The sequence below is a fragment of the Mastigoproctus giganteus genome, chromosome 4, assembly GCF_048544385.1.
Source record: "Mastigoproctus giganteus isolate SK-2022 chromosome 4, ASM4854438v1, whole genome shotgun sequence".
In the NCBI taxonomy this organism is placed as follows: domain Eukaryota; kingdom Metazoa; phylum Arthropoda; class Arachnida; order Uropygi; family Thelyphonidae; genus Mastigoproctus; species Mastigoproctus giganteus.
In genome coordinates this window covers 169,163,959-169,189,950 of record NC_143578.1, presented here as the reverse complement: position 1 = coordinate 169,189,950, position 25,992 = coordinate 169,163,959, and the positions used below count along the sequence as shown (strand labels likewise).

The 25,992-nt window shown below is 40.5% G+C and overlaps 1 protein-coding gene across 1 annotated transcript in view; it reads right to left on the bottom strand.

Annotated features, from left to right (window-relative positions):
* The window catches only part of LOC150087186 (nose resistant to fluoxetine protein 6-like), a 95,576-nt gene that overhangs the window by 41,368 nt on the left and 28,216 nt on the right, over positions 1-25,992 (bottom strand). The window contains exons 4-8 of the mRNA XM_090372401.1: positions 22,400-22,496; positions 20,577-20,662; positions 18,967-19,137; positions 13,175-13,268; positions 63-155 (exon numbers count right to left, since the gene is read on the bottom strand). Coding sequence (XP_090228527.1) covers positions 63-155; positions 13,175-13,268; positions 18,967-19,137; positions 20,577-20,662; positions 22,400-22,496 — 541 coding nt within the window. The remainder of the gene's footprint in view (positions 1-62; positions 156-13,174; positions 13,269-18,966; positions 19,138-20,576; positions 20,663-22,399; positions 22,497-25,992) is intronic.

Here is a 25,992-nt window from a genome sequence, read left to right as displayed (position 1 = left end):
ATAAAAGTTAAGTTTAATTAATCAACAATTACTTAATTTTCATACAAAAAAATAAAACTTACCTCCATATTCGATGTAAAATATACTGAGGAATACTAAAAGCTTTTTTCTTAATTATTACATGATTTGTCATTGAGTAGCTTATAACGACCCCACTAAAATTAAAGGAAAGAAAATCAATTATTACACGTTCACAAATAAATATCTATGGAATGCAGAATAAAGATATTAATATTAGTTGTCGAATATGAGAAGTAAAGCATGGGAGTTAATTTACACACCATCAACAACAAAAAATTATCCCCCATCATTTGTGCATTCCTCTTGTAGCAATCCCTGGAATCCTAAAATTTGTTAAGACTTCCACTACCACAGCTTAGGGGCTTAGAGGGGAACAGATATCCTGTGTGTTATAAGACACTCAGTCTAAAACACTGATGGATCCAATATATTTCTATTACAGAAGATTTAGGAGAAGTCCGTTTGGCCTGCCTCCCTAAAATACACTCGTGCACACCTTCTCGATGGTAAGCCGTGTTACGTCACTTAGGTGGCAACGGATGTGTAGAGTGGTTCTCTTCAAGACACCTGGTCAGCGTGAAGAAGAAAAGACCAAACCCTTCAGCATATGACAGCACGACAAAACAAATGGCCCTCAGTCCTCAGCGGCTTTCACTCCCCCTCTTACGGCAGCGAGAGGATCAGGGTGGAAGCAGAGGGTGCTAAGTATCTCTGGGTACTACCAGGCTGCCATGCACTGAAACTGAACTTGGCCTGTTACAACGTAAGATTACTCATCGGTGAAGACAAGATATTAGGGCTGAAAAAGGAATTCAGCAATGACTGTCTGTCAGCACCCCAAGATGTTGAGGATACTGCACGAAGGATGTCTAGTTTCTGGAGGCACGTAGTTCGTAGATAGGTTACATGTTTACGAAAATTTAATTTGGTGTCTAAATTCAGACCAAATAATCTTATGGAGTCTGTCATCAGTATTTCTCTTCCTTTCAGTTCTAATACAGGTTCCGGATGAAGCGATCGTAATTTACAGAAGTGTATTGCTGCTGTTTTCCCCTGGGTTAATTGATAGCCATTGCTTTCTGTCCAAGTTTCAATTTTGTTTTTGTTAATTGCTATCTGTAGTTGTCTTTCAATGGTAGCCATATTCGATGATTGCTAATGCTACTGGTACGTAAAGCAAAGAGTGTGGCACTTAAAAACATCGATCCCTGAGGTACTCCTTCTTGTATGTGAATTTTGGACAGCTCATTCTGGAATCTTACTTGAAAGATCCTGAGGTGAAAATTCTGAATGAATCTTGGCAGGTTACCTCTCAGTCCAAGTTTGTATAAGTCTTGGAGAATTCCATATTTCCAGGTTGTATCGAACGCTTTGGTAATATCGAAAGTTATCATTACCATGTGCTGTTTTTTAAGAAAAGCATTTCGAATGTGAGCTTCAACCTTGATGTGGACATCAGTTGTACACCTGTTACGGCGGAAACCAAATTGATGGCATGATATAGCATCTTAATCTTCAACAATCCAGGCAAGTCTCTTTTGAACAATCTTTTCTATTATCTTTCCTAAACAGCTGGTCAAATATATAGAACGATAACTATTGGGGGAGGAAGCATCTTTCTCGGGTTTCGCTATGGCTACCACAACTGACTAATGCCTTGTATCAGGGAAAACATTCTCCTCAAAAATTCTATTGTAAAATTTCAGTAGTATAGATTTTGAATTGAGGTGGCGAAGCATTATGTAGAAAATGCCATCTGGTCCAGCAGAATTATTTATAGAATTCTGGAGAGCTTCGTTGAGTTCATTCATCGTGAACGGAAGATTATAAGAATAAGATTGTTTTGTAACAAAGTTAATTTTATATTTTTCCATGGACTTTTTTTGTATCTAAATGAGTCTTCATAAGATTGAGATGATGAAGTGACTGCAAATGTTTCTGCTAAAGTCTCTGCAATATCAGTTGGAGAAGAAATATCTATACCTTTCCAGGACAGGATTGGGGCTTTGGTTTGTTGACACTTTCCACTGAGGATACGAATCTTTCTCGAAATTATTCTGGGGTCAGTGTTTCTGCAGATGGTAGACCTGAATCGAATCCACACATCCTGTTTAGCTTTTCTACGAATTCGGCGTGCTTTAGCTTTCAGCCGTTTATAGTTTATAAGGTTCTCCATTGTAGCATTTCGGCGAAAAAATGTTCCAAGCTTTGTTTTGTTTCTTTTTGGCAAGGTAGCAATCCCTTGTCCACCAACTTAGTTAATGTTAAAAAATATGTAATTAATGATATTGAAATTTCGCAAGATTATTTAATGAAAAAACTTTCTAGTCTACAGACCAGTAAGGCTCCTGGAGTTGATGGAATATGCCCTATAATCTTAAGAGAGGCGGCAAGCGAGTGCATTGAACCATTGAGGCTAATTATGCGAGCATCACTAGACTCTAGGGAGATTCCCTTGGTTTGGAAAAGTGCAAATGTATCTCCCATACATAAGGGTGGCTCTAAAAGTGAGGCTGGAAATTATCGACCTGTCAGTCTGAGTTCAGTAGTAGGGAAAATCATGGAGGCAATGATCAAGGGTGGAATTCAGGATCATTTGGATGGAATTGAAATTCTCAAGGATACTCAGCATGGTTTTGTAAAGGGAAAATCATGTTTAACAAATCTGGTTCGCTATTTCGAAAGGGTCACTCATGAGCTGGATATAGTGAATAATTTCGACATTGTTTATTTAGATTTCAGCAAAGCTTTTGACTCAGTCCCACATGAGCGGTTGCTTTATAAGCTGGAACAGGTTGGAATCACTGGGAAAATCCTTAGATGGATAGAAGGATGGCTTCAGGGCAGGAGGCAGAGGGTTGTGATAAATGGCTATTCCTCAGATTGGGTTGATGTAAGAAGTGGGGTTCCCCAAGGATCAGTATTAGGACCACTGTTGTTTTTAATTTTCATAAACGACATTGATGAAGGAATCAAAATAAATAAATAAATTTTCTGTTTATACTCCGGCACGACAACCAAGTCAGTAGAGTTTACAATAAATCGTCAATACAAATATTTATCGTATTTAGTAGTCACGGGCTTGAACCCTGGTCCACTCAAGGAACGCGTGTTATGCACTCTCGCTCCTGACCACTGGGCTACGTCAGGCCTAATAGAGGGCGTGATGTCTAAATTTGCAGATGATGTTAAAATTGGTAGAGTAGTTAATGATCACTGTCAAGCTGAGTTTCTTCAGAGAGACCTAGATAGACTTCAGGAATGGTCAGAAAAATGGCAGCTGTGCTTTAATCCAACAAAGTGTAAAGTATTACACCTGGGAAACAGTAATCCCAAAAAAACTTATTCACTTGGTGGAGTTCAACTAAACCCAGTACTGGAGGAAAGGGACTTGGGTGTTACAATACGGTCAGACATGAAATTCTCCGAGCATTGTAAACAGGTTGCAAGGAAGGCCCATGGTGTCCTATAAATGATCTATCGAACTTTTGCAAGTAGAGATAGGGACGTGATAATCCCATTATATAAGGCTTATGTTAGACCACACTTGGAATGCTGTGTTCAAGTATGGAGACCGCACCTAAAGAAAGACATCGAGCTTCTTGAAAGGGTGCAAAGAAGGGTAACTCGCCTGGTTAGATCGGCAAAAGGGCGTCCTTATGAAGAAAGACTTCGAATATGTGGGTTGCAGAGTTTGGAAACTAGACACCTTAGAGGAGATTTGATTGAGGTATTTAAGGCTCTGAGAGGCATCAGTAAAATGAATGAGGACAAAATTTTCAAGATTATAAATGATGCTAGAACTAGGGGACATAAATTCAAGTTACGGGGGGAAATGTTTAGATTGGACTGCAGGAAGTTTTATTTTAGGCAGCGAGTTATAAATTACTGGAATAAGTTGCCTTCATGGGTGGTAGAGGCCGACAATTTGGGGAAATTCAAAGGTCATCTGGATAGTACTTTCGGGTAAGGGAAGCGCATAGGATGATAGGGTTTAATTTCCTTTTTATTTATTTTTTATTTTATTATTTTTTTATTTATTAATTATTATTATTTAGTTATTTATTTATTTTTTTTGTTTTTATCATTGTTTTGTTCGGTTTTTTTTTTTTTTTTTTTTTTTTTTTTTTTTGGCTGGTGCAGCATAAGCCATAGGCTTTCTTGCACCATGCGGCCGTTACTAATACTAACTATTATATCTTTGTTTCATAAGGTTAACTTTTGGTATTGCGCTGACAGCAGCTCCAAGTAGTTCTTCTACTATATGTCTAGTGGCATTATTAATAGATGCAGTAAGAATCAAATGGTTATCAAATTGCACTATTATGAAAACTTCTCCCAGTTAACTCGGTGAAAATTCCACGTAATTCTTTGGTTAGATGTATAGTTTGTATCCGTCTGTATTTTGCAAATTATAGGAAAGTGATCACTGTTGTGAAGGTCAGTTAATACTGTCCAATCAAAGCTAGGATAAATGGACGAGGAACATATGGACAGATCCAGAGCAGAGCTAGAACCTGTAGGCAAGTGGATATAAGTATGCACACCGGTATTCAGTAGTGTTAAGTGATGGTTATCAAGTACAGTTTCGATCATCCTCCCTCTACGATCTATGTTCGGGGAACCCCACAAAGGATGATGAGCGTTTAGATCACCTAGAAAGCATACAGGTTGGGGCAGTTGATTAAGTAAATTGTCAAGTTCTGCAATGGAACATGAAACGTTTGGTGGAATATAAATGGAGACAAGAGTGAGATTAATTCCAAGAACAATACGAACGGCTACTGCTTCTAGATTAGTGGAAAGCTGAACGGGTTTCGATGGTACATTTCTACGAACTAATATTGCTACTCCACCTCTTGCCCGAGACTCAGAACATCTGTCACGTATATATAGCGAATACCGTGAGAAGTATGGGGTATAATTTGACGATAAATAAGTTTCCTGTAGACAAATACATGCAGGATCATGCTGATGCATTAAGTATTTTAATTCGTCAAGATTGCTTCTTAGTCCTCTACAATTTCGTTCAATAATTTTCTGCATTACTTGGGTTCAGGTTAGGTGGATTGGTCTGATCGCTTGTTTTTCCCTCGATCCTGTTTATATTTCTCTCGATTTGGAAAGACTGGGAGAGTAATATCCATCTCAGCATGAAGCAGGAGAACAGCATCTTCATTATCTAACTTCACATCGATTTCCATAGTTCGTTCAGTTGGTTTATTTTGTATACGATGAGCATCTTTATCCTTTAATAATGTGCTTGGGTTGGGAACGTATTGTTGTGGCTTGGATGGCTTTGTATTAGTAAAATTCGATGGACTCTTTGTTGCTGTCAGTGGCTCACTATCCGCAAGGATGGATCTAGCCCATTGAGTAAGAGATAATTTAGGAGGAGGAGTAATATAAGTCTGTGTTGAAAATTCTTTACCGTTTTTGATTGCAAGTTTGGGAATGGTCTGATGAGCCACACAGGGGACAGATTGACCATACTTCTGGCATTTAAAGCATCTAAGTGGATTTGGTATATATGGTCCGATCTTAGAGGAAAGGTAGCCAGCTTTTACTGATTCTGGGAGATTCGGACTGCTGAAGGTAAAGGATAACATTTCTTGTGGGTGTAAGGACACCATCTTGTTTGGTCATAATTCTCTTAGCACCGACAACACGTTGTGCCTTAAGTTCTTTGGCGATTTCTTCCTCAGAAACATTAAGGAGGTCCCATTCCGAGATGACTCCCTTTGAGGTGTTTAAAGTTCTGTGCGGGGTTACCGAAATGGGAAGGCCTCCGAAGGTCGTTTGCTTCAGGAGTTGTCTAGAATGACTGAGATTCCCTTGAGCGGATCTTTCCTTTCAACTTCCCCGGACGGGAGGAGAGGGTTCCCTCTTCTCGCCTCCCCATTTTCACTCTGGTGGGGCATACCCCACTGAAAAAAAAAAAAAAAAAAAAAAACTGGGGTCAACTTCACTATCAACCCCCCTTCCTACTTCACCCCCCAGTCTTCAGTCTCCCCACCCAATACTTTCTCTTACAGAGCGTTCGTCCCACACGTCCATGTGGATTAAATTACAATAAAACTTTGTCCGACCTTTTAGGCTCCTAGAATTCGGCCTTTCAGCGTCCAACCCCACGCAGCGCTCTTTAACGAAATCTTACCTAAATCAACTGCAATCACTCACTTCAACCCTTTTTTTTTTTTTTTATTAAGTCCTTGCCACTGAAATTCCAGGAAAGTAGGTGGTAGGACCTGCTAGAGTATCACTTACTGGTAACACCTGGCTAGCCTCGACGTGGCGGGGTATGGGCAACGTCGGTTCCCAATGGGGACTCTGCGGCCAATAATCCAGGGGAACAAAGTGTGTAGAGTGTGTTTAGTGTCAAACGGCACCAGGGGTTTCCCCCATCTCCGCGTGCTATACATTGTGGGTGTGAAACAGAACACTGTCAATGCCAGAGGTTTAAAAGTATATGGATTTTGTATTTGTGTAGTGTCGTGTACCGTTGTTCATCTGGTCATTTAGCCGCTGGGCCCCTAATGGGACCCAACGTTGCCCCACTCCGCCCCGTGGAGGCAGACCAGGTACACTACTTAGTTATTTACTCTGGCAGGTCCTGCCACCTAATTTCCTGAGATTTCAGTGGCAAGGACCTATAAAAAAAAAAAAAAAAAAAAAAAAAAAACACGCTATAGATAGGGGTCAGCCAAAACAAAGGGAGTACTAGTTGGGCGATGTGATGTTAAGTTTTTGGATGTAGGGCTCAAACAATTTGGGGTTGATTCAGACACTAGTTGTAAGTTAGAGAAGGGGAGGGAGACTGAAGACTGGGGGGAAAAGACAGAGATACGGGGTCCATAGGGAAGATGACCCCAAGTCAGTGGAGCAGGCCCATGCCCCACCAGAGTGAAAAAGAGGGGTGGCGAGAGGGGGAGGACACCAGGGATGAACTCCCCCTCCCACCAGGGAGTGGAGGCAAAGGACCACGCAAGGGAGCGTGGCTAGGGAGGCCTAAAGGCAGCAGCTGAGCTGTGCTGGTGAAGGTTCTGTCACTCCTGGAACGAAGGAAGAAAGGAGTGGTGTTTTTTTTTTCCTTCTCCTGAGAGCACTGTCATATCCAGGAAGTTTCTTACTTTGATCTTCAATGGGTGGTGTTTGGGCGCCTAACCCGTCTAGCAGTGAAGACAGACTGCGCAAACTCGGTAAAGGCGGCATAGCGCTGCTCGTCCATTATAATCAGGTGCTCACAATTTCGGGGATTTCTTTGCATTTTAGTGGCAAACCTTAGCCGGAACTCGTCATATTCATGGCAATCATACATCACGTGATCCCACGTTTCTTCATCCCCGCAGTGACACAGCGGATCTTCTTCAATGCCTAGGGATGTCAGCTTCGCTTTAAAGGGTCCGTGGCCTGTAAATAGAAATGTAGTATGGAGGCCTGGTGAGTACCAGGGAGGAGGCTTTGGACTGATGAGGTTCACAGAGGCAATGAACTTTTTGGTTATCAATCCTTTGTTGGTGGTGTCCCATGTCTCTTGCCAGGTCCTGTACATAATTTCAGAGATTCTCTTCCTTTCCTGTTTGGGGTTGTTATCAAGGTTAAGAGTGATGCCTGCTGTTTCGGTGGGAATACTCTTCTTCAATCGTTGATATAATCCTCTTCTTATTACCTCTAGATGTAGGGGTATACATCCAGCTAGAACCTGCAGAGCTGGGGTGCTTACTGTACGGCACGCCCTTGTTACGGCAAGGAGCATAGAACGCTGTATGGAGTCTAGTTTACGGCGATTTCGGTCGAGGGAGGCCCTAGTACACCATACTGAGGCTCCATAGCAAGCTATTGGCACAAATATGGCATTATAGATGAGGGCCAGAGCCCGGCGCTTAAGGCCCCAGTCTGCACGGCTTATACGGATGATCATGGCCGAGTATTTTTTTTATTTTCTGTGACATATATTTCAAGTGAGGATGGAAATTTAGCTTCATATCTAAGACGATTCCTAAATACTTGATTTCTGGGTATAATTTTATGGAGGTGTTGTCAATTTTGATAACCGGTGGTCTTCGTAGTTGGAGCGTTCCCTTGAGCAATATAGATTTGGTTTTCTCTCCCGAGATCTTTAGTTGGTGAATGGCTGTCCAATCCTGGAGCTTAGTTAGTGCACAATTTGCTCTCTCCTCTAAATCAGCTCTTGTGTCACCATGTACCACCAAAACCAAATCGTCAGCAAACGCAAGGGGTTGAGTCATCCCCAAGTCCATCCCAAGGAACTCGTCCAGGACGATGGACCAAAAGAAAGGCCCCAGGACCGAGCCCTGGGGACAGCCTCGGGAGACCTGGCTAGTGATAGACTTGTACCTGGTACTAACCAGGTACAAGTCTATGTTAGTACCAGGGGAACAAAGTGTAACGTGTTTAGGGTCTAACGGCATCAGGGGTTTCCCCATCTCCTTGTAGTCTACATTGTCGTGTGTTACAGAACACTGTAAACGCCAGAGATTTAAAAGTGTATGGATATTGTTGGATGTAGTGTCGTGTACCGTTGTTCATCTGGCCATTTAGCCGCTGGACCCCTACTGAGGCCCAACGTTGCCCACACTTTGCCCAGTGGAGGCAAGCCAGGTACAGTACACCAGTATTTTTAAATAAGTACTCTGGCAGGTCCTGCCATCTAATTTCCTGAGATTTCAGTGGCTGGGACCAAAAAAAAAAGAGGGGGAGTGCGTCAGGCCAAAGGAGTTTTAAGTTATACAGTGTGGAATTAAGAATTTTGGGTGTAGGGCTAGGATAATTTTGACATGGGAATGAACGCTAGAGGGGGGAGGGGAGACTAAAGGCTGAGGGGGAGAGACAGAAGTATAGGGTCGATAGAGTAGATGACTCCAAAATCAGTGAGGCAGGCCTATGCCACACACCAGAAGGAAAGAAGGGGCGGCGGGGAGGAGACAAGGGAACCTTCACCTCCTCCCCGCCAGGGCCGTGCAAGGGAGCACAGGTATCCAGAGGAACAGGGGGATATTCAGGGATATTCATGTGTTGTTGTGGCGGATCCCAGGGTTTCCCCCATAAGCCGCTATTGTACTTCTTGTGTTGAAGCTTATGCCAAAACCAGCCAATTGTATGTAGTGTGTTGGACGTGTAAGTGTTTTGATGTGTTCTGTTTTTATGTTATCGGCCGGTGCCTGGCTCTTAGCAGGTAAGAAGCAGTAACACCTGGTCACTACGTCTCACCCCCCATCCCCGCCACGTGGAGGCGGCCAGGATCAATTATCTCCTGCTGGGCAAGCCCAGGGCATAACACCTGAGAGTGCCCTAAAAAGAGAATGAAGTGGAAAAAGAGGAATACAGAGGGAGAAGTTTGGAATCTGGGGAGGTAAATGGATAGAATAGAGGAGAATCAACAGAGGGACTCTCCAATAGTTAGAAGTGAGAAGAAGTAAAGCAAGAATAAAGTAGGGAGAAGTGGACTAACTTATCTAACCATAGAGACCTATCTCATGGAAAATCCCATCCTAGGAACTAGGATCAGCAAAACATCTTAATTTACAGTTTGCCTAACCCCTTGTAAGCAGAACGTCTTCAGTTGTTGAAGAAATAATTGATCTTCTAACAAAAAACACAGTGAAAGCAAATTCCACGAATTCTGAAAAGCTCCACAGAAAGACACTATGTGCAATATGTACAATATCCTCTTCTTCAGGAACACAGCAGAATATACACTATGTACAGATTCGTCCAATGTAATGCCATAACCTGGCCCAATAAATAAAATGTTTCAGGGTTAACGCAAAAGTAATATACATGTCCAAATTCTAGATGAGATCACATTAGGCAGGGTTCAAAATTATGTTTTAAAAAGTTCTTGCCTAAATACAAGCTCTAAGAGAGCCCAAAAAGTCTAAGATAATCATCCAAGATAGTTAATAACAGAGTTACTAGGAAAAGTCTGTAATATGAAATGTCAGTGGTATTCACTCACAAAGAAATATTAATTCCAAAAACTATGAAACGCTAAAGGCCAAATAGTATCTCGATGAGTAGAGCAAAATTCCTTGTACAGTAAACACATATTCTGCTGAAAACAGTTCCACATCAAGAACAAGTTTATTATAAGATGGAGTAAAGTGTAGCACTTAATGATACTAATCAGTTGCAACTATAGAATCCAATCAAAAATGAGAGATATTTCTTTCCTAATCCAATAAAGGATCCAAGAAATCGCAGGAACAGTAAAACGAGGACCTAATTTCGGTTCTTCTTTTAAATGCACGAGAAACAAACACATTCATAGCATTAAAAGCTGTCTGAGACTCAACCAGAATTTTATTGTTGCTGGAGTCGAAGTTAGGAACTACACTAAGTAGGTCACGTCGAAGATCGTTATAATAATGACATTGATGAAGATGGGCATATCTTACACAACCCACGACCCACACACTTTTAAATCTCTGGCTTGACGGTGTTATGTTTTCGATACCATGTGTATACGCGGAGATGGGAGAAACCCTAGGTGCCGTTTGACCCGAGTATACCTTATAGGATAAAATAATACAATTTTTGCATATGGACCAAATCACATCATTTAAAGGAGATGTTCACGTCATTAAAGTAATTGCATCACAAGGAGATGCACCAGTTCCAGATGAAACAAGGAATGGATCACAAAAGGAGACGTACCAGTTCCAGGTGAAATAAGGTGAATGCCTACAAGGATGTGCACCACCTAATGGAGTCACTACTGCACAAGGAGATGCTCTAGCGAAAGATAATATAAGGAATGCATCGCAAGTAGATGCACCCACCAGTCAGTCAGTCACCGCACTCGGAGATGATGACTGATGAGCAGATACGACAATTTCAGTTGCAGTAGGTTCAGTCCAGCGAAGCCATTGCATCACAAGGAGATGCCTTTAATAGGCTACATACCACAAGAAAATGTGTTGTCTTATGTACGGCGTCATATAAACGTTAGTTCAACTCCGCTATGGTACACTAATGAATACAGAACCCTGTAAAATGACCAGATATGAGTATGATACAGATATGTGTCTTGTCATTGTTGTTTCTGGCCACTGAGCTACTAGGGAGCAGCGATCGCCAGGATGGAAACTTCCTACTATTCGTCCTGCCACGAGGTGGTGGGCCACAACAATACCCGTGCTGTCAAACTAAGTGACAGGTAAGAATTCCGCATCCACTGGAGGAAAAATCAATTGCAATGGATGCAGCAGATCCCGTACCACTGGGAGCCCAAACCGATTTCTTTTCTGGTACCAGTAAAGAAATAAAAAAGAGTAAATGAATAAAAATAAAGTAATAAATAAAAAGAAACAAAAAAAAAAAAAAAAAAAAAACAACCATCAGAATACTGAAGAGAGAGAAGTAAGTACAGAAACCTGAAAGATTTATTCAGCAGTCGTCGTGTATCCTAATCAGGGATTTGCAATCAGCAGGTCTAGTCGTTGGAGAAATCAGGAGGCAAAGCCTGGTGGCCGATTTTGTATAATAAAATTTCAAGTAAGCTGCCAGGAAGACACATGGCAGGACAGAAGACTCAGTCGAGTTGATGCCAGAATCATACAAAGAAGGGAACAACAGATATAGTCAACGATGGTAGGTTCTTTGCTAAGTAGGGCAAAAATGTGTACGTTAATTAATGGGTTCTGTTCGGGAGCACGAAACCATATTATAAGAAACTACAATTGAATTATAAGGCGGATATCCTGAGGGTAGGAAAGCAGATTAGCTGGCTCCATCTGTTAAAGATTTCTTTTGCGAATTCTTGAAATATTTGAAAAGTTTCCTTATTTGCAATTAAATCGTTCATTTCCAGGAGAAAAATGAGGAAATGTAGTTGAGATTTGTTGCCGAAGGTCTTGGTAGATTGGGCAAGAATAAACACCTGTTGCAAGTCCTTGCCACCGCATAGGCAAGAATCTGTAGAGGTGGGATTAAATTGTAGGAGCTTCGCATTCATGGATCCGTGACCTGTTAAGTACGATGTGCTGAGACCTGGGAAGAACCAATTCTGTAAAATGTTGGAACAGGTAAATGAAATGTCTATTATAAACGACTTAATAACGGAACCTTTGTAGACAAGGACTACCTGGATTGCCAACAGTTGGTGAGAAGATTCCAGCATTTCTCATTTTCTTTCTTTGGGTCAACAGTTGCATCGACAGTAATATTTAGGAAAGTAATAAGTGTCCCTCTCCTCATATATAATATCAAGGAACTTTATAAATAACAAGAAAGTCAGCGGGCAGAGTGGCGGCGATAGCTTGTAGCGACGGTGTGGAAATTGTACGGCATGTTCATAATATTGCCAAGAGAAAAGAGCGTGTAGTTTCCAGTTGGGATTTCACTCGGTAGACCCTTTTTAATAGTGTTTCCTCTGATTTCAGAATTGTGAATTACATTTTGCCTACTCCTCCTTTGACTGAATGATAGCTGATACACTTGGGAGCGTTCATATTCAACTCAATTCGCACACAGGAACAGGTATGACCTTAAAGTATTTTCGGTTGCTCACGCAAATTTCAGATAGCAATTAGCAATACGCAGATTTTTATAGATGTTTTTATCTTCCAGTGTAGCATTAATATCAATAGTGAGAATACTGACTTCCTTTCGTTTTTTTGGCCAAGCTCTGGATAGTTTAAACTTTTACCCAGTTTAGAACACAAGTAGGAAGATCTACCGGCGACTACCGTTCGCTACTTTTACAGCAAGCTACTATTATGCAATGGTGGACTGCATCATTGCCCATCGGGACAATAATCAGTATTAATGTTACTAGTATTCTGAGAATAAATAGTTAAATTATAAATAATAATAGTGATTAAAATAATAGAAAAAATTATAAACAATTTATAATTCAGCATGGAAGAAAGGAATTAATTCAAATGAAATAATTTCTTCCTGCAGTGCAGGCCTGATGAAATGCAGAATTTGAGCTGATTACATGAACTCCATGTGGGAGGGGAAAAATTCAACTGATGACCTGCGTGCTTCATTATAAAGCTGGATAATCTAAAGGAAAACTATTTTTCCAGTTTATATTTTACACTGTGTTCTTAGCTTGTAGGAGAGAATTATATAATCAACAAATGACAATGGAGTCATCGAGATTTAAATAAAAACACCGACTTACCTTATAAAGAGGAAGCTATCGACCGAAGATGATCCATTATTTACTGGCCCTAAGAAAGGATTCCTCGTATGTTCCAAAACATTTTTCCAGTCTCCTATTTAAACGAGAGTAGGGCACTTTTAGTTATGACGAATTACGATAAAAAAACAATACATTTTTGTTTGACAACTGCGTCTAAAGAAATTCTAGTTCACATTTCAACGAGAGAGAAAACATTAATGGAAGACCAAGCTGTGAGTTTCTGATGGAAGGGGCCGTGTCCAGTGATAATAAACGTCATGTGCAGACCAGGTGAGAACCAGGGAGGGGGGACTCTGGGTGAGTATGGTTTATAGTTGGGAGGAATCGCCTCGTGATGTCTCCTTTCTGCGTCGTTTCCCAGCTCTGTTGCCATATCGCTTGTAGATGTTGGGTGATTCTCCTCTTCTCTATCTTGGGGTCATTTGCAAGATCCAGCTGGAGATTTACTATTTCAGCTGGTGTTCCTTTCCTAAGGTGGTAATATAGGCCTCGCCTGACTACTTCTAGGTAGAGTGGCTGACAACCTACTAGAACTTGCAAGGCAGGGGTGCTAACAGTGTGGCACGCCCTACTAATTGATAGCAGCATGAACCTTTTGAATTGTATCCAGCTTCTGTTTGCTTTTTGCTAGTGTAGCTTGTCTGTACCAGGTGGAAACACCGGATCAAACTATCAGGACATATACTGCTTTGTATATGACGGTCAGAGCTTTGTGCTTCAGGCCCAATCGGCTCTGCTCACCCTCCTGATCATGGCGGCATATTTCCGGATTTTGGTGGCTAGATATTTCAGATGGTTATGCAAACTAAGACCCGAGTCAATATAAATACCTAAGTATTTAACCTCTGTGTACAGTCGGATGGGAGTGAAGTTTAATTTAATCGTAGGTGGTCTTCCAATTTGTAGTCTGCCCTTGAGGAGAATGGATTTTGTTTTACCCCGCCTGTCATAGTGTTTTGTGAAAGATGCCACCTGTGGTTTCCCACATCTGCACCATGGTACTTTGTGAAGAAGTACAGAATCTCTGTAAAAGCCAGAAAAAGTCTAATGTTTGGTTTCTGTCAGAGTAGTGTTATGTTTTGTTGTTGTGTCTCTGGCTGCTTGGCCGCAGAGCCCCTAGTGGGCCCCCACGTTGCCCGCCACCACCACTGGGAGGTCAGCCAGGCTGCCCATTATACTCTGGCTGGCCTTTGCCAGGGTTGCTTCGGCTTCCTGACAAAGGTAAAGTGAAAAAAAAAGGGGGGGGGAATAAAACAGAGCAGGAGTACGAGTTAGAAGGAACAGAAAGAGGGAAAAGGAGGACGGGCAGTCCGCTCTTTGTGAAGTGAAAATAGGGGTGTGGGAGTTAAAGTAGCAGGGGACAGGTGCCCCTGCATGATCACCAGAGGCCAATGGACTCTGTATCCCGCACTCAGAAGTTCTCCAGAGTGCCACCAATCCCGCACCAGAACGGTGCTGGCTGATCCTACCCTATAAGGGGTTTGTAGCAGTATCCCGCACTCGATGAGTGCCAGCAGTCCCCTACCCAGCCTACTCCGCCTGGCAACTCCAATGTCGCAGGTTCGACTCCTTGGATCAGAGGAAAATGCAAAACTTTGGGAGGTGCATTATGGCCACAGAAGCCGATGCGCCAACAACTAACAAAAAAAAAAAGAAAAAAAAAAAAATCAAGGTATGGGGAGAGGATCCCGTAAAAAATATTTTAGTTCCAAAATCTGCCGATAGAGGATAATATGGCGCTGTACAAGTGGAAAGACACGACAAAGTACCAACAAATAAATATCTAAAACAAATCTTAATTAAATTACAGATTTTTATTTGTGCTCTTTGCAAAAAAAAAAAAAAAAAAAAACAGAAAGAAACTGAATTGCACTAAACTCTTCAATCCAAACTAAAAATTAAGACACCTGAGAGAGCAGAAAATTTGCATAAATCTGAGTTAATTTAATTTCCCCAGCAGCAGAGAGTTATAAAGGCACAATGCGAACATCGCAAGCGTATTCCTTAAGATTACTGTAACAGCTTTTCCCGATTGCGCTTTAATTGAGAAGTTCTTGCGCGTTAATGGATGCAATGCATCAGCCACTCTGCGTGAATTTAGACGCTGTAAGAACTTACGTCAGGGTCCTTTATCAGCTGCGGCATGTTAGAAGGATGATAACAAAGTTGGGGAAACTGAGTCCTTTGTTGTTAAGCCTGGAAGAGGAAAGAAGCCTGTTTCACCTAGGTAGCAGAGGAAGTTGCAACGACCATCGTCGACCGATCCATGGGTACAGCTGCTGGAACTAGTAGCAGCACACTGGGAGTAGCGAAACAATTGGGTGTCCCATATTCCATGTCCCATAATCAACACTCAAAACCGCCGAATATGGGCTTCAGAAGCACCGCATGCTATTCAGTAAATCGCATTGCACAGTGTGGAAAATTCTTCGGAAACTAATCCACTATTATCCATACATGTTAACTCGCCAGTAGCAGCAGCTGCAAAGAGATTATCAGGAAAACGAATGGCATTTACTGTAACGTTTTTGGCCAGAATGGAAGTTGACGATGCCTGGCCATAGAACATTGTATGGGGAGATGAGGCCCGTTTTTATCTCGATGGGACTGTCAATACTCAAAACCGCCGAATATGGGTTTCACAAGCACCGCATGCTATTCAGCAAATCACATTGCACTCGCCGAAAATCACTGTCTGGTGTGGTGTGATGACTTCTTCAAATTTCATCCTAGGGCCATACTCCTTTGAGGAATTGCGCCCAGCAGGATCACCTACCTGCTTAGTTACAGCACAAAGATATCATCACATGCTGAGCAGTTTCATTATTTTTCAACTGCAGCAAAGAGGATTAATGAGACAATTTTTTGGTAAGATGGGCCTCGTATCTCACGACCTGTATAGCAGCTTCTCCAGCATCACTTTACTGCAGAAAGAGTCATTAGTCGTTTGTTTCCCATTGCATGGCCACCACGTTCGCCTGACCTTACACTGTGTGATTTTTGTCTGTGGGGGGTCACCTCAAGGCCAATGTCTATCGAGGAAGTGTCCCTAACCTGGCTGTCTTAAAGGACAACATAACACAGCATGTGTAGAACAGTACTCCAGAGATGTTGCATTCTGCAGTCGAGCACACTGTTCATTGAATGCAATTTCCGGTCCAACACAATGGTAATGAGTTTGGAGCTGTGAACACATTTCCTCTGGCAGTTTAGTTCAGTTTCTTTCTGTTTTTTTGCAAAGAGCACAAATAAAAAATTGTAATTTCATTAAGGTTTTTCTTAGTTATTTATTTGTTGGTACTTTGTCATGTCTTTTCTCTTGTACAGCGCCCTATTATTCCCTATCGGCAGGTTTTGAAACTTTTTTTTTTTTCACGGATCCTTCTTCTCATGCCTTGTATAGTTTATTTACTAATTTTGGTGGCAATCCGCTTATTACCTACAGCTACATAGAGCTCTGAATAAGGATACTGTATATGTCACGGCCTTCCAAGAATTTGTAGTTAAAAATTCAATGGGTACTATATGTTAGTTCTTTAAATATGATATATAATTGTAATTTCTTCGAAATTATAAAATAGCTAGTTCATCATAGGACAAAATGCTGTCATATGAGGGGCAACTGCGAACAGTGATGTGCATTAGCAAGGGCACATGATGAGAAAGCAAGCAAGCTTTATATTAGCTATAGCATCAGCCAAAACACACACTTCTCATTTCACTCATCCACCCGCTCCAAATGTTTTAGTTCTGCCTTGAATCTGTTTAAGCTATCAACTTCTACAACGACAGATGGAAGTTTGTTCCAACAATCAAACGCTCGCTGGCTAAAGGCTAACTTCCGCACATCTATCCTACAACTGTCTTTCCTCAATCTGAATTTATGCCCTCTCAGGCGATTATTCTGTGCTAGAGGAAGAATCCCGTCAGCATTGAGCATGCTCAAACAATTCAAGTCTTTATACGCCTCAATCAGATCAGCTCGCCGGTGCCTAGTCTCCAAAAACTGTAATTTGCAAAACTTGAGCCTTTCTTCGCAAGAGCAGCCCTTTGTTCCATTCACTAATCTTTTTGCCCTTTTCTATACACGTTCCAACAGCTCTACATTCTTTTTAATATGAGGCCTCCAGACCTGTATACAGTACTCAAGGTGTGGCCTGACCACTACCTTATACAAGGGAATAATCACCTCCTTATTGCTGCTAGAAAAATTCCTGTCCATCATTGACAAGACACCATGAGCTACTCTTCAGACCGTCTGCACTGTTTAGAAAAATTCATATCTGCCTGCACAATTACCCACAGGTCCTTTTCACTCTACTACTGTCAGTGTAGTACCACAGAGTTGATATGTTACTCTGGGGTTACTGCTTACCATATGGAGTACTTTACATTTTTCAATGTTGAACTTCACTTGCCATCTCTCAGCCCAATCGCTCAACTTTTCTAGATCCTGTTGCAGCAGCGTACTGTCATTAACAGCCCTGCCAACCTTCGTTTCATCTGCAAACTTGGACATTAAGGCTAATATACATATCATAGGACAAAGTTCTAATTCATCTTATTATCTCAAATAGATTTCGGAGAACTATATGAGATTATAAGACTATTTTGTCATTTCACACGTGAGGGCTCAATATGTCCGGGAACATATCATTGGACAAATTGCTGTCATATTATAGGCAACTGCGAACAGTGTCATCTATCCTTGTGCATTTTGTCCATAAATTGCCTATGTGTCCTTCAGTTTTCACGTTTTGCTGGACGAATAAACACAGATCCCGGGAGAACAAACCGTGATATAAGAAACCAAGATGAATAAAGGGGATTCAAACCAGTCTTTTTTCACACGTGTGGGGAGGACGGTGATTCTATCTACTGTTTCTCACAAAGACTGCATCTGAGAAGAGGATGGTCCTCCTTATTAAATAACATTTCAACAACAGAACATTCATATTAGCTATTCTGTAATTCTGAAGATTCTTCTGTAGCATCGTTACATACTGCATGATAGTTATTGAGGGATATATGACTTCCTTTTATGAACCCTACCAATTAAATTAATAAGCTTGCTAGAGTTCAGCCTCTTCTACTCAGTGTATGATCTTTTATTTAAATGAGGGATTAACCTTTGGGTGATATCATCTGTTTAAAAGTAGCGCAATGTAATCTAAAATCTTTGTATGGCAAAGTTGTTCTACTACGAGTATTAAGACCACTGTACTTACTAAATGGTAAATTCTTCTGGATACAAATAAATAAAATAAAACAGGACATTCATCCTAACCCCACTGATTCATTTTTCTTCTGTTAATCATTCTATCAACTCGTTTCTTAACAACTTCAACAGGTGCGTTCCATAATAAAAAAAAAAAACGCGCTTTCTAATTTTTGTTCATAAGAATTGTAAAATATATTTTGGATATTTTTCTGATGTGGGAATATGATCCCACCAGTATCATGATTCCTGTGGGATTATATTCCTGCCTATGCATGCGGGTACCTTTAGCGGTCTGTTTAAAAAGTTACGAACCTTTATTACTGTAATTGTAGGTTATTACGTTTCTAATGAATCACTTTACCCTTTCGTTTAATTCACCTAAGACGTTTGTCTTACTAACTTATTAAAATCTACGTTTTACGCTTAATTTGCCTCCCAAATATGGCAGATCGGTCAGTTGTTCTTCGGGAAAAAAAACTTTACTGTAAAATGGGATATACTTTAAGGATTACAGTAAGACATACTTTTATTATGTCCTTTTAATACTTACGTTTGGTGTCCATGCTTGTAAAAACATAAGTATGAATAACTATGACCCATGTCATGCTAAGAGAGCGAATGCCGTCAAGACAGGAGAGTTGATGTGGAGGGGCATTCGTGTTGAAGATCTTTCTTGTGTTTCTCGCCAATGAAAAACAAATCAGAATTCGTGCAAAGAGACCTAGAATAGTTTAAAAATATAGAAAGTTACTGAATATAATATAACTATTATCCTATACTATTATATAATGATATGATTCCTTAGTTTTAATTTTTCAGTTTTCCTGTTATTGTATAGTTCATTCAAGAATATTCTCAATATAAAAACCCACGTACTGATTTGGCACTCTCTCTCTCAATCCACTAATAGGGAAGCAGATCCTCTACTTTGTTTATACTATGCTCTGATTCGGTCCAAACTAGATTGGATTGCTAAAATGTAAGCTTCAGCCACCGGAAGTATCCGCAATGATTTCGTTTTTCTTGATTTCTATGATGTACGTTGCCGACCGAGAAAAGGTAATACAATTTCGTGATTATAGTAAATTGCTTTCATGGTCTTTAATTATAGGATTTTGGAATAACAACGACTTAAAGATAATAGGCTGGCAATGGGTCGCTATGTTAAACAGACGTGGAATCCAACATTCCATACTGAGGAATTTAGTTAAGTATTAATGGATTTGCTGTTGTTGTTGGTGGGGTTTAGGGATTTATTAGGCCCATCGGCAACTATGGCCATAGTGCGCCAAGTATTAGTGGAGTAAAAACATATATTACCGAAGTGTGCCCAATTTGGATTATCCGTTACTCTCCAGGTGTTCAACACCTGGAGAGCAAGAGATAATCCAAATTGGGATGTTAATTCCAGTAAGCCCATTGTTTGTCTCAGGATTTTAATGCATTCTGGTTCTCATTTTATTAAAACACCTTTTTCAGTTTAAATTTAACCGACAATTTTCGCCAAGTGGGCTGAGATAGAATTGCCAGTTGATTTCTAGGTTGATATCTTAATTTCTGGGGCTCCGATACGAAACTGTCCTCGCAGCTCCTCAATTTCGTCACTTAAAAATAAAATAAATTTTTTGCTTATACTTTGGACGCTCACCTAGGATCAAAGGAGTTTACAAGATGAAGAGTATACAACAAGAACATGACTTTTATCCAAATTAACTCAAGCTCGTGTACTGTTCTATCCCAGTGTTCAACCCACAGCTACGGCGGCCATGAATATCCTTCCAGTTTACGTATATATTAAAAAAGATCGATATTCCGGTTTCTGTCACAAAGATAAACATGTACTGGGAGGCTATTTTCTTATTGTGTGCCAAATATTCGTTGAACTTGTTTCAGACTGTTTTATGAGAGAAAAATGCAATATTCTGCTCCATTGAAAGTTGTCATTTTGTTGCTTACATTATGTGTGCATCTATTGCTGGCAAAACTCATAACTACTAGTCACTAATAAGAACTTCTTCACTAACATGAATTTCATTCATATGTTGTACTAAGTCAAATACACGAAGTTATTTGAAAGTTAACAGGAGTCTGAAACTGCTTTTCAGTTATCCCCCTCCCCCCTCTCTCTGCTATGGTCGATAATTGAATAGGATTACTTACTATTGCATCCGACCATCTTCCTATCTTGTGAGATATCGAGCAGCGTTCCAAGAACAAGCAGAACACCCAGGAAGGAGAAAAAAGTCCTGAAAGTGAAACATTTATGTAAGGTAATATTTTCTTAACTTTTCACGAATAAATTGGCTTTCCTTTAGTGTATTAACATTATAATTGTTTCTGTTACATGATTGATGTATTGCCTTAGGAGATGCTGCTTTATATGAAACATTAAATCATATGTTGTGCGCGTTGAGACTTGATGATGCAGGTAAGTTGTTGTAGGGTTTTAGGTGCATCAGCAACTTAGGCCATATTGCACCGTACATAATATCTCTGTTAATTGCGAATGCTCTAAGGTGGATTTGAAGTTTTTCTGGGAGAAAGACCCCTGATAGTATCGTGCGAGACCAACTAACTCACCCACTTTGGGAAAACGATTCCCTCATTGACGAGATTCGAACTCGGGTATTTTCCACCCGGTGTAGGGAGGACGGCGATTACATCAACCATTCTACCCAGAAGAGCACTTGGGTGGCTGAAACAAATAACTTCTTTTCTCACTTTTTTTTTCGGTAAATTTCGACATGAATTTTTATTCTTTTATTTTTGCATTTTCGTTAAACCACACGATTTAGAATTACTAAACAGGCCACGTGTCTGGGAGACTACTAAACTCTTTCTTCTCTTGATTCCACTCAGTTATGACTCCTCACAAGAGTTGATCGTGGCATGCGGAGTGAGTTGATTTGGGATTAAACATATATAATGAAACAAGCTTGAAGTGGATTGAACGTGTAAACTCAGAATCTTGACGCTGACCTGAACAAATCGTCGTTGATTGGAATCATAATAAAAAGATTCTCAATAGCAGGCCTAATCAGCCTTAACTCAAATGTATCTTTACATCTGCTTCTGTCTCATTGAGCTTGTGCTCTTATCTTGATGTTGAGCCAGCTCAAAAACTTGGTATTCGTCCAGGAAGCTCAGGCCACCTTGGCAGAGAACAGCCAGAGTATAACGGGCGGCCTGGCTTATCTCCTAGCAGTGTGAAGGAGCAACATGGGATCCAATCCGGGACCCTGCCCTGCAGCCAAAGAACACACAAACAACAGAACCCAACTTAATACTACTCACATACCGTACACACATTTTTTTTTCTGGCTTTTGCAGAGTAAGTATACTTCAAAAAAGTACTTATGCCGCAGATGTAAGAAACCACCAGTGGCGCCCCCTCCCCAAATTCTATGTACACTGTAAACAGAACTGTTTCCCGACGAAGAGATAACGATGGTTCATCTTCTTTGACACAGTCTCTTCAGAGGAGTTCGAAATGCGAAAATTCAAAAGTCTCAATACGAAGCATGCAGGGTCCACACATCTACGTAGAAGTTCGAAATGTTATTATAATAATTAATATCAATCTCAATATTGTAAATTTCTGTGAGATATATATATATATTTGTGTGAGATATGACTATAGAGACAACTGTTGTCAAAATTACATGCAGTTCATTTCCTAGGCGCTTCCGTAGCCAGGTGTGCAGGAGCAGCAGTGCGTAGCACACGCGTCTTGATTAGACCGGGGTTCGAACCCGTCACCACCAAATACGGAGGATGCGGAAAGGTCAGGGAAGGACCACCGCATTTCCTAGAGCAATATGGCCTTAGTTGCTAATGCTCCTAAAAACCAAACAACAACAATTACAATTCATTTCGTAATAAAAGTGTGTTATATTTAGAAATTAAATTTCTAATTAAACAATAGGGACATTGCTTTTTGAAACGCAGTAGATAAAGATGCAGTTTTATTTGAATGCACTCACATGACCGAAATCTGCAGCGGCGTGACGACTTTCTTCTGTTTTACATTACAAAATGGAACCTCAGCAGGTATTTCAGGAAGACCGATGTAATCCATAGCTAAAAGGAAATTCAAATATTGAAGCATTTGCGCATTTTTAAATTAAGAGATTCGTTATAATTTATACGGAAATTTTCAAAGATAAATAAGCAACCAATAAATTTTTTTTTGTTTTTTTTTTAAGCCACAGAATTGTAATTTTTTGTGGTAACTATGTTTTTAAATATAACAGATTTAAAAGGATTAATGCGTTGTCAGTTTGGAAATTTCTAGAAGCTTCCACTAATATCACGTGACTTTTACCGTCCATATTGCATTTTTATCATCCAGTGTCCACAAATGCATGCTGCTGGAATAAAAGCTCAACCGGATATTATTACCATATGGTTGCAGAGTGAATATCCTCATAAGAGTTCAGTATAATTCTGACTATTGTATATGATTTTATTACCTTGTAATTAGAAAATTCATTTGCGATTAATTTCCTTGTATGAAATGGCCTTATGAGGAAGAGGTCGTTGCTTTCGAACATTGGCCCTGTAATCACCCACTCATCCCATGGATGCCTGCTTCCCCGCAGGGTAATCATGTCTGTTGTAAGACCGTAGTCGTAACACAAGGAAAGGCAAATTCTTTAACCAGAGAGAAGCCTGCCTGAAAGATTTCATCCCGGAGTTTGGCGTAAATCCCTGTCCGTCCCTACTGCAGGACGAATTACGATTACAATATTTCTCTATTTGGTTATGAGTGAAGTAATTTGTAAAGAAGTACAACTGTTCGTAATGAAAGGTCGTCATTTATGATTAAATCTTTTAGCTAGAGAAAAAGGAGGGCCTCAATATCACCGATGTTTGACAGATTCGGCGGAAAGTCTATTTTAAGAATTTATCCATTATGCAATTAGACAGCCCTCGTGGGTAGCACAGTAGAATTGTCATCCTACCAGCACTGGTGGAAAAGACCCGAGTTTGAATCCCGTTGATGATGTGAGGAACTCTCATGGGCCTTTTCCACAACGTGGCTGAGTTAATCGGTATCGGGCGAGGGCAACGTAGTTTTCTTTTTTCTACCGGAAATTCAGGTTTTCAATCCAGTAAACAGAAAATCGACCAGAGAACACATGAAATTTTTACAGACAGTACACACGGAGCAAAACAGCCTGAGTCGTTGATGCTCCTACATCCTTACAACAACTACAATTAGACTTTCCTGATCTTTAAGCGTACTTCTGGAGGACTTCAGGCTCTGGTGTCTGCTGCTTTTCTCCTTAAGTTGAACGTGATGATTCAAATTTTCTTAGCTTTTCTTTAGGACCTCATTTTGTTGGAGGTGGCGCAGTAGAAGGTATTAAAAAGGTGTGGCATCCATCTACGATTTTTGTGAACACTTTGACGAATGCTAATTTCAGGTTTAAAAAGCAGTCATATTAGAGCCACCCGAGAATTGCCTGATCTACTCGTGTATATTATGTACATTTCATGTGTTCTCTGTTTGGTTTGCCTATTTTTCTGCAAGAAAAACTAGTTTCTGAGGAGATAAAAAACCTTGTGTCCACTCCTCAGACCGACTAACGTAGGCAGCATGGAGTGAAAAAAAGTTAAGATACAAACCTGAGCCTTTCCACTCGTTATGATGATTCTTGTTGTTATTGAGGATTTAACGGCGCTATAGCAAGTAAAGGCCATTATGTATCAAAATGTGAGGGATGATGGTGATTGTGACCACAGTGGTACTCGCTACGACCCCATGCGAATTTTATGTAGTCTAGGGCTATGGTGCACATGCTTATGGAATCCCCAAAATTAGATCACGATAGAGACCCCAGAACGAACAGTAATTAGGTTGAGCTGCATTACGCCACAACCTTGAGGTATTTGTCAATTAAGTTAATTATCATTTGACTCGCCGCCTGGGCTTTTCGCAAATATATGCAAATCCTTCTCATCTTGTTATTATTCATTGACTTACAACAACAAACAATACTAAATCAATTTAGAGAGAGAGAGAGAGAGAGAGAGAGAGATTTGACCTTTTGGCTTCGTGGACGCGCACATTATCGCGCCTTCACGCTCAGTTTCTGTTCCCACCACGAGGAGGTAAGTCACTACTGTCTACGGCATTCTGGATATCTTCCAGAATGCCTCTTTAAAAAAAAAAAATCACAAAGTCGGAGAAGAACTCACTAGCATAAAACAAGTCACTAAAGTCTCATTGTCTTAAGTCAGAGCGAGCATCCCCACTCCAAACGAGTAAGAAGATCCACAGGATGTGGAGACTCATCGATAGCTCATTGATATATGACAATGTTGTATTAAATACAAGGAACAAAATCTTATCTCAGGTACAACTGTAAAAGCATTTTGTCTAAGTCTCAATTCAGATTCAGGGTAGAAGGCCATGTGGGTAGCATAGTTGTTAGGATCGCCGTCCTACACATCCGGTTGAAAAGACCTGAGTTCAAGTCCCGTCGATGACGTGAGGAATTTTTATTGGCCTTTTGCACAACATGGCTGAATTAGTCGGTCTGAGGCAAGGGTAGCATGGTATTTTATTCCGGAAACTCAGGTTTTTCTTCCAGCAAACACAAAATCGACATCAGATCACACGTAATTTACAGACAGTATACCCGGAACAATATGGCCTCAGTCGCTGTTGCTCCTAAAAAAAACTTGAAAAAATAATAAAATCAGGGTAGAGGTTACGATTACTACAAAAATGTACACAAACTGTCTTTTACGGTGCCACTGTTCATTGCCCATAAGTTCAGGCGACAATCGCCTGCATTTTGTAGTTTGTTGATAACTGGTATATTGCAGGGCCGAAAATTTGTTGAAATCTTCGGCACAGAAGGCACCGTTAATATTACAGGAAATTATTCAGCGATGAAATTCAATTTGATGTCAAAAGCGTAACACTTAAACCTTATCCCTTGGGTACTCCCTCCACTGGGCGGAAAGGAGGTAGGTCCAGTACGAACTTGGAAGGAACGACGGGACAAAAAATTTTAATGAAAGCTAGGGAATGACCACTAAGACTGATGCCCTAAAGATCTTTTGAAATTCCAAATCTCCGAGTTGTCATACTATTTGTCCATATCAAAGAACGTTGATACCAGCTGTCTCGTTTTAAGAAAGAATCTGGGATAAATTTTTCTTTATCTACCCAATAGGTACAGAGTGGATCTCCTTCTTCGGAAGTTGCACTGCGTTGTGAAGAGGAAACCATTTGCCTCCAAATACCACATAAAGGGACGTAGACCATTCTCTATAGAATTTACACAGATTAATAGTCAGTTGTATGTCGATTTGCTGGGAATTCGCGAACTCTTCCTGGTTTTGGAAAAGCAAATGCGGTTGCCTTACTCCAGGAATCCAAAAACTGTGCCTCTAGGAATTTTCGATTACACACACACACACAGAGCAAGTGGTCCATGGATGTTTTGACAGATGTTTAGTCATTTCATAATGGATGAGTTCCTGTCTAATAGTTGTGTCCTCGGTAAGAGGTAGAACTGTTTTTTAACTCTTCTGTGGTAAAAGGGCATTATAAAGATGA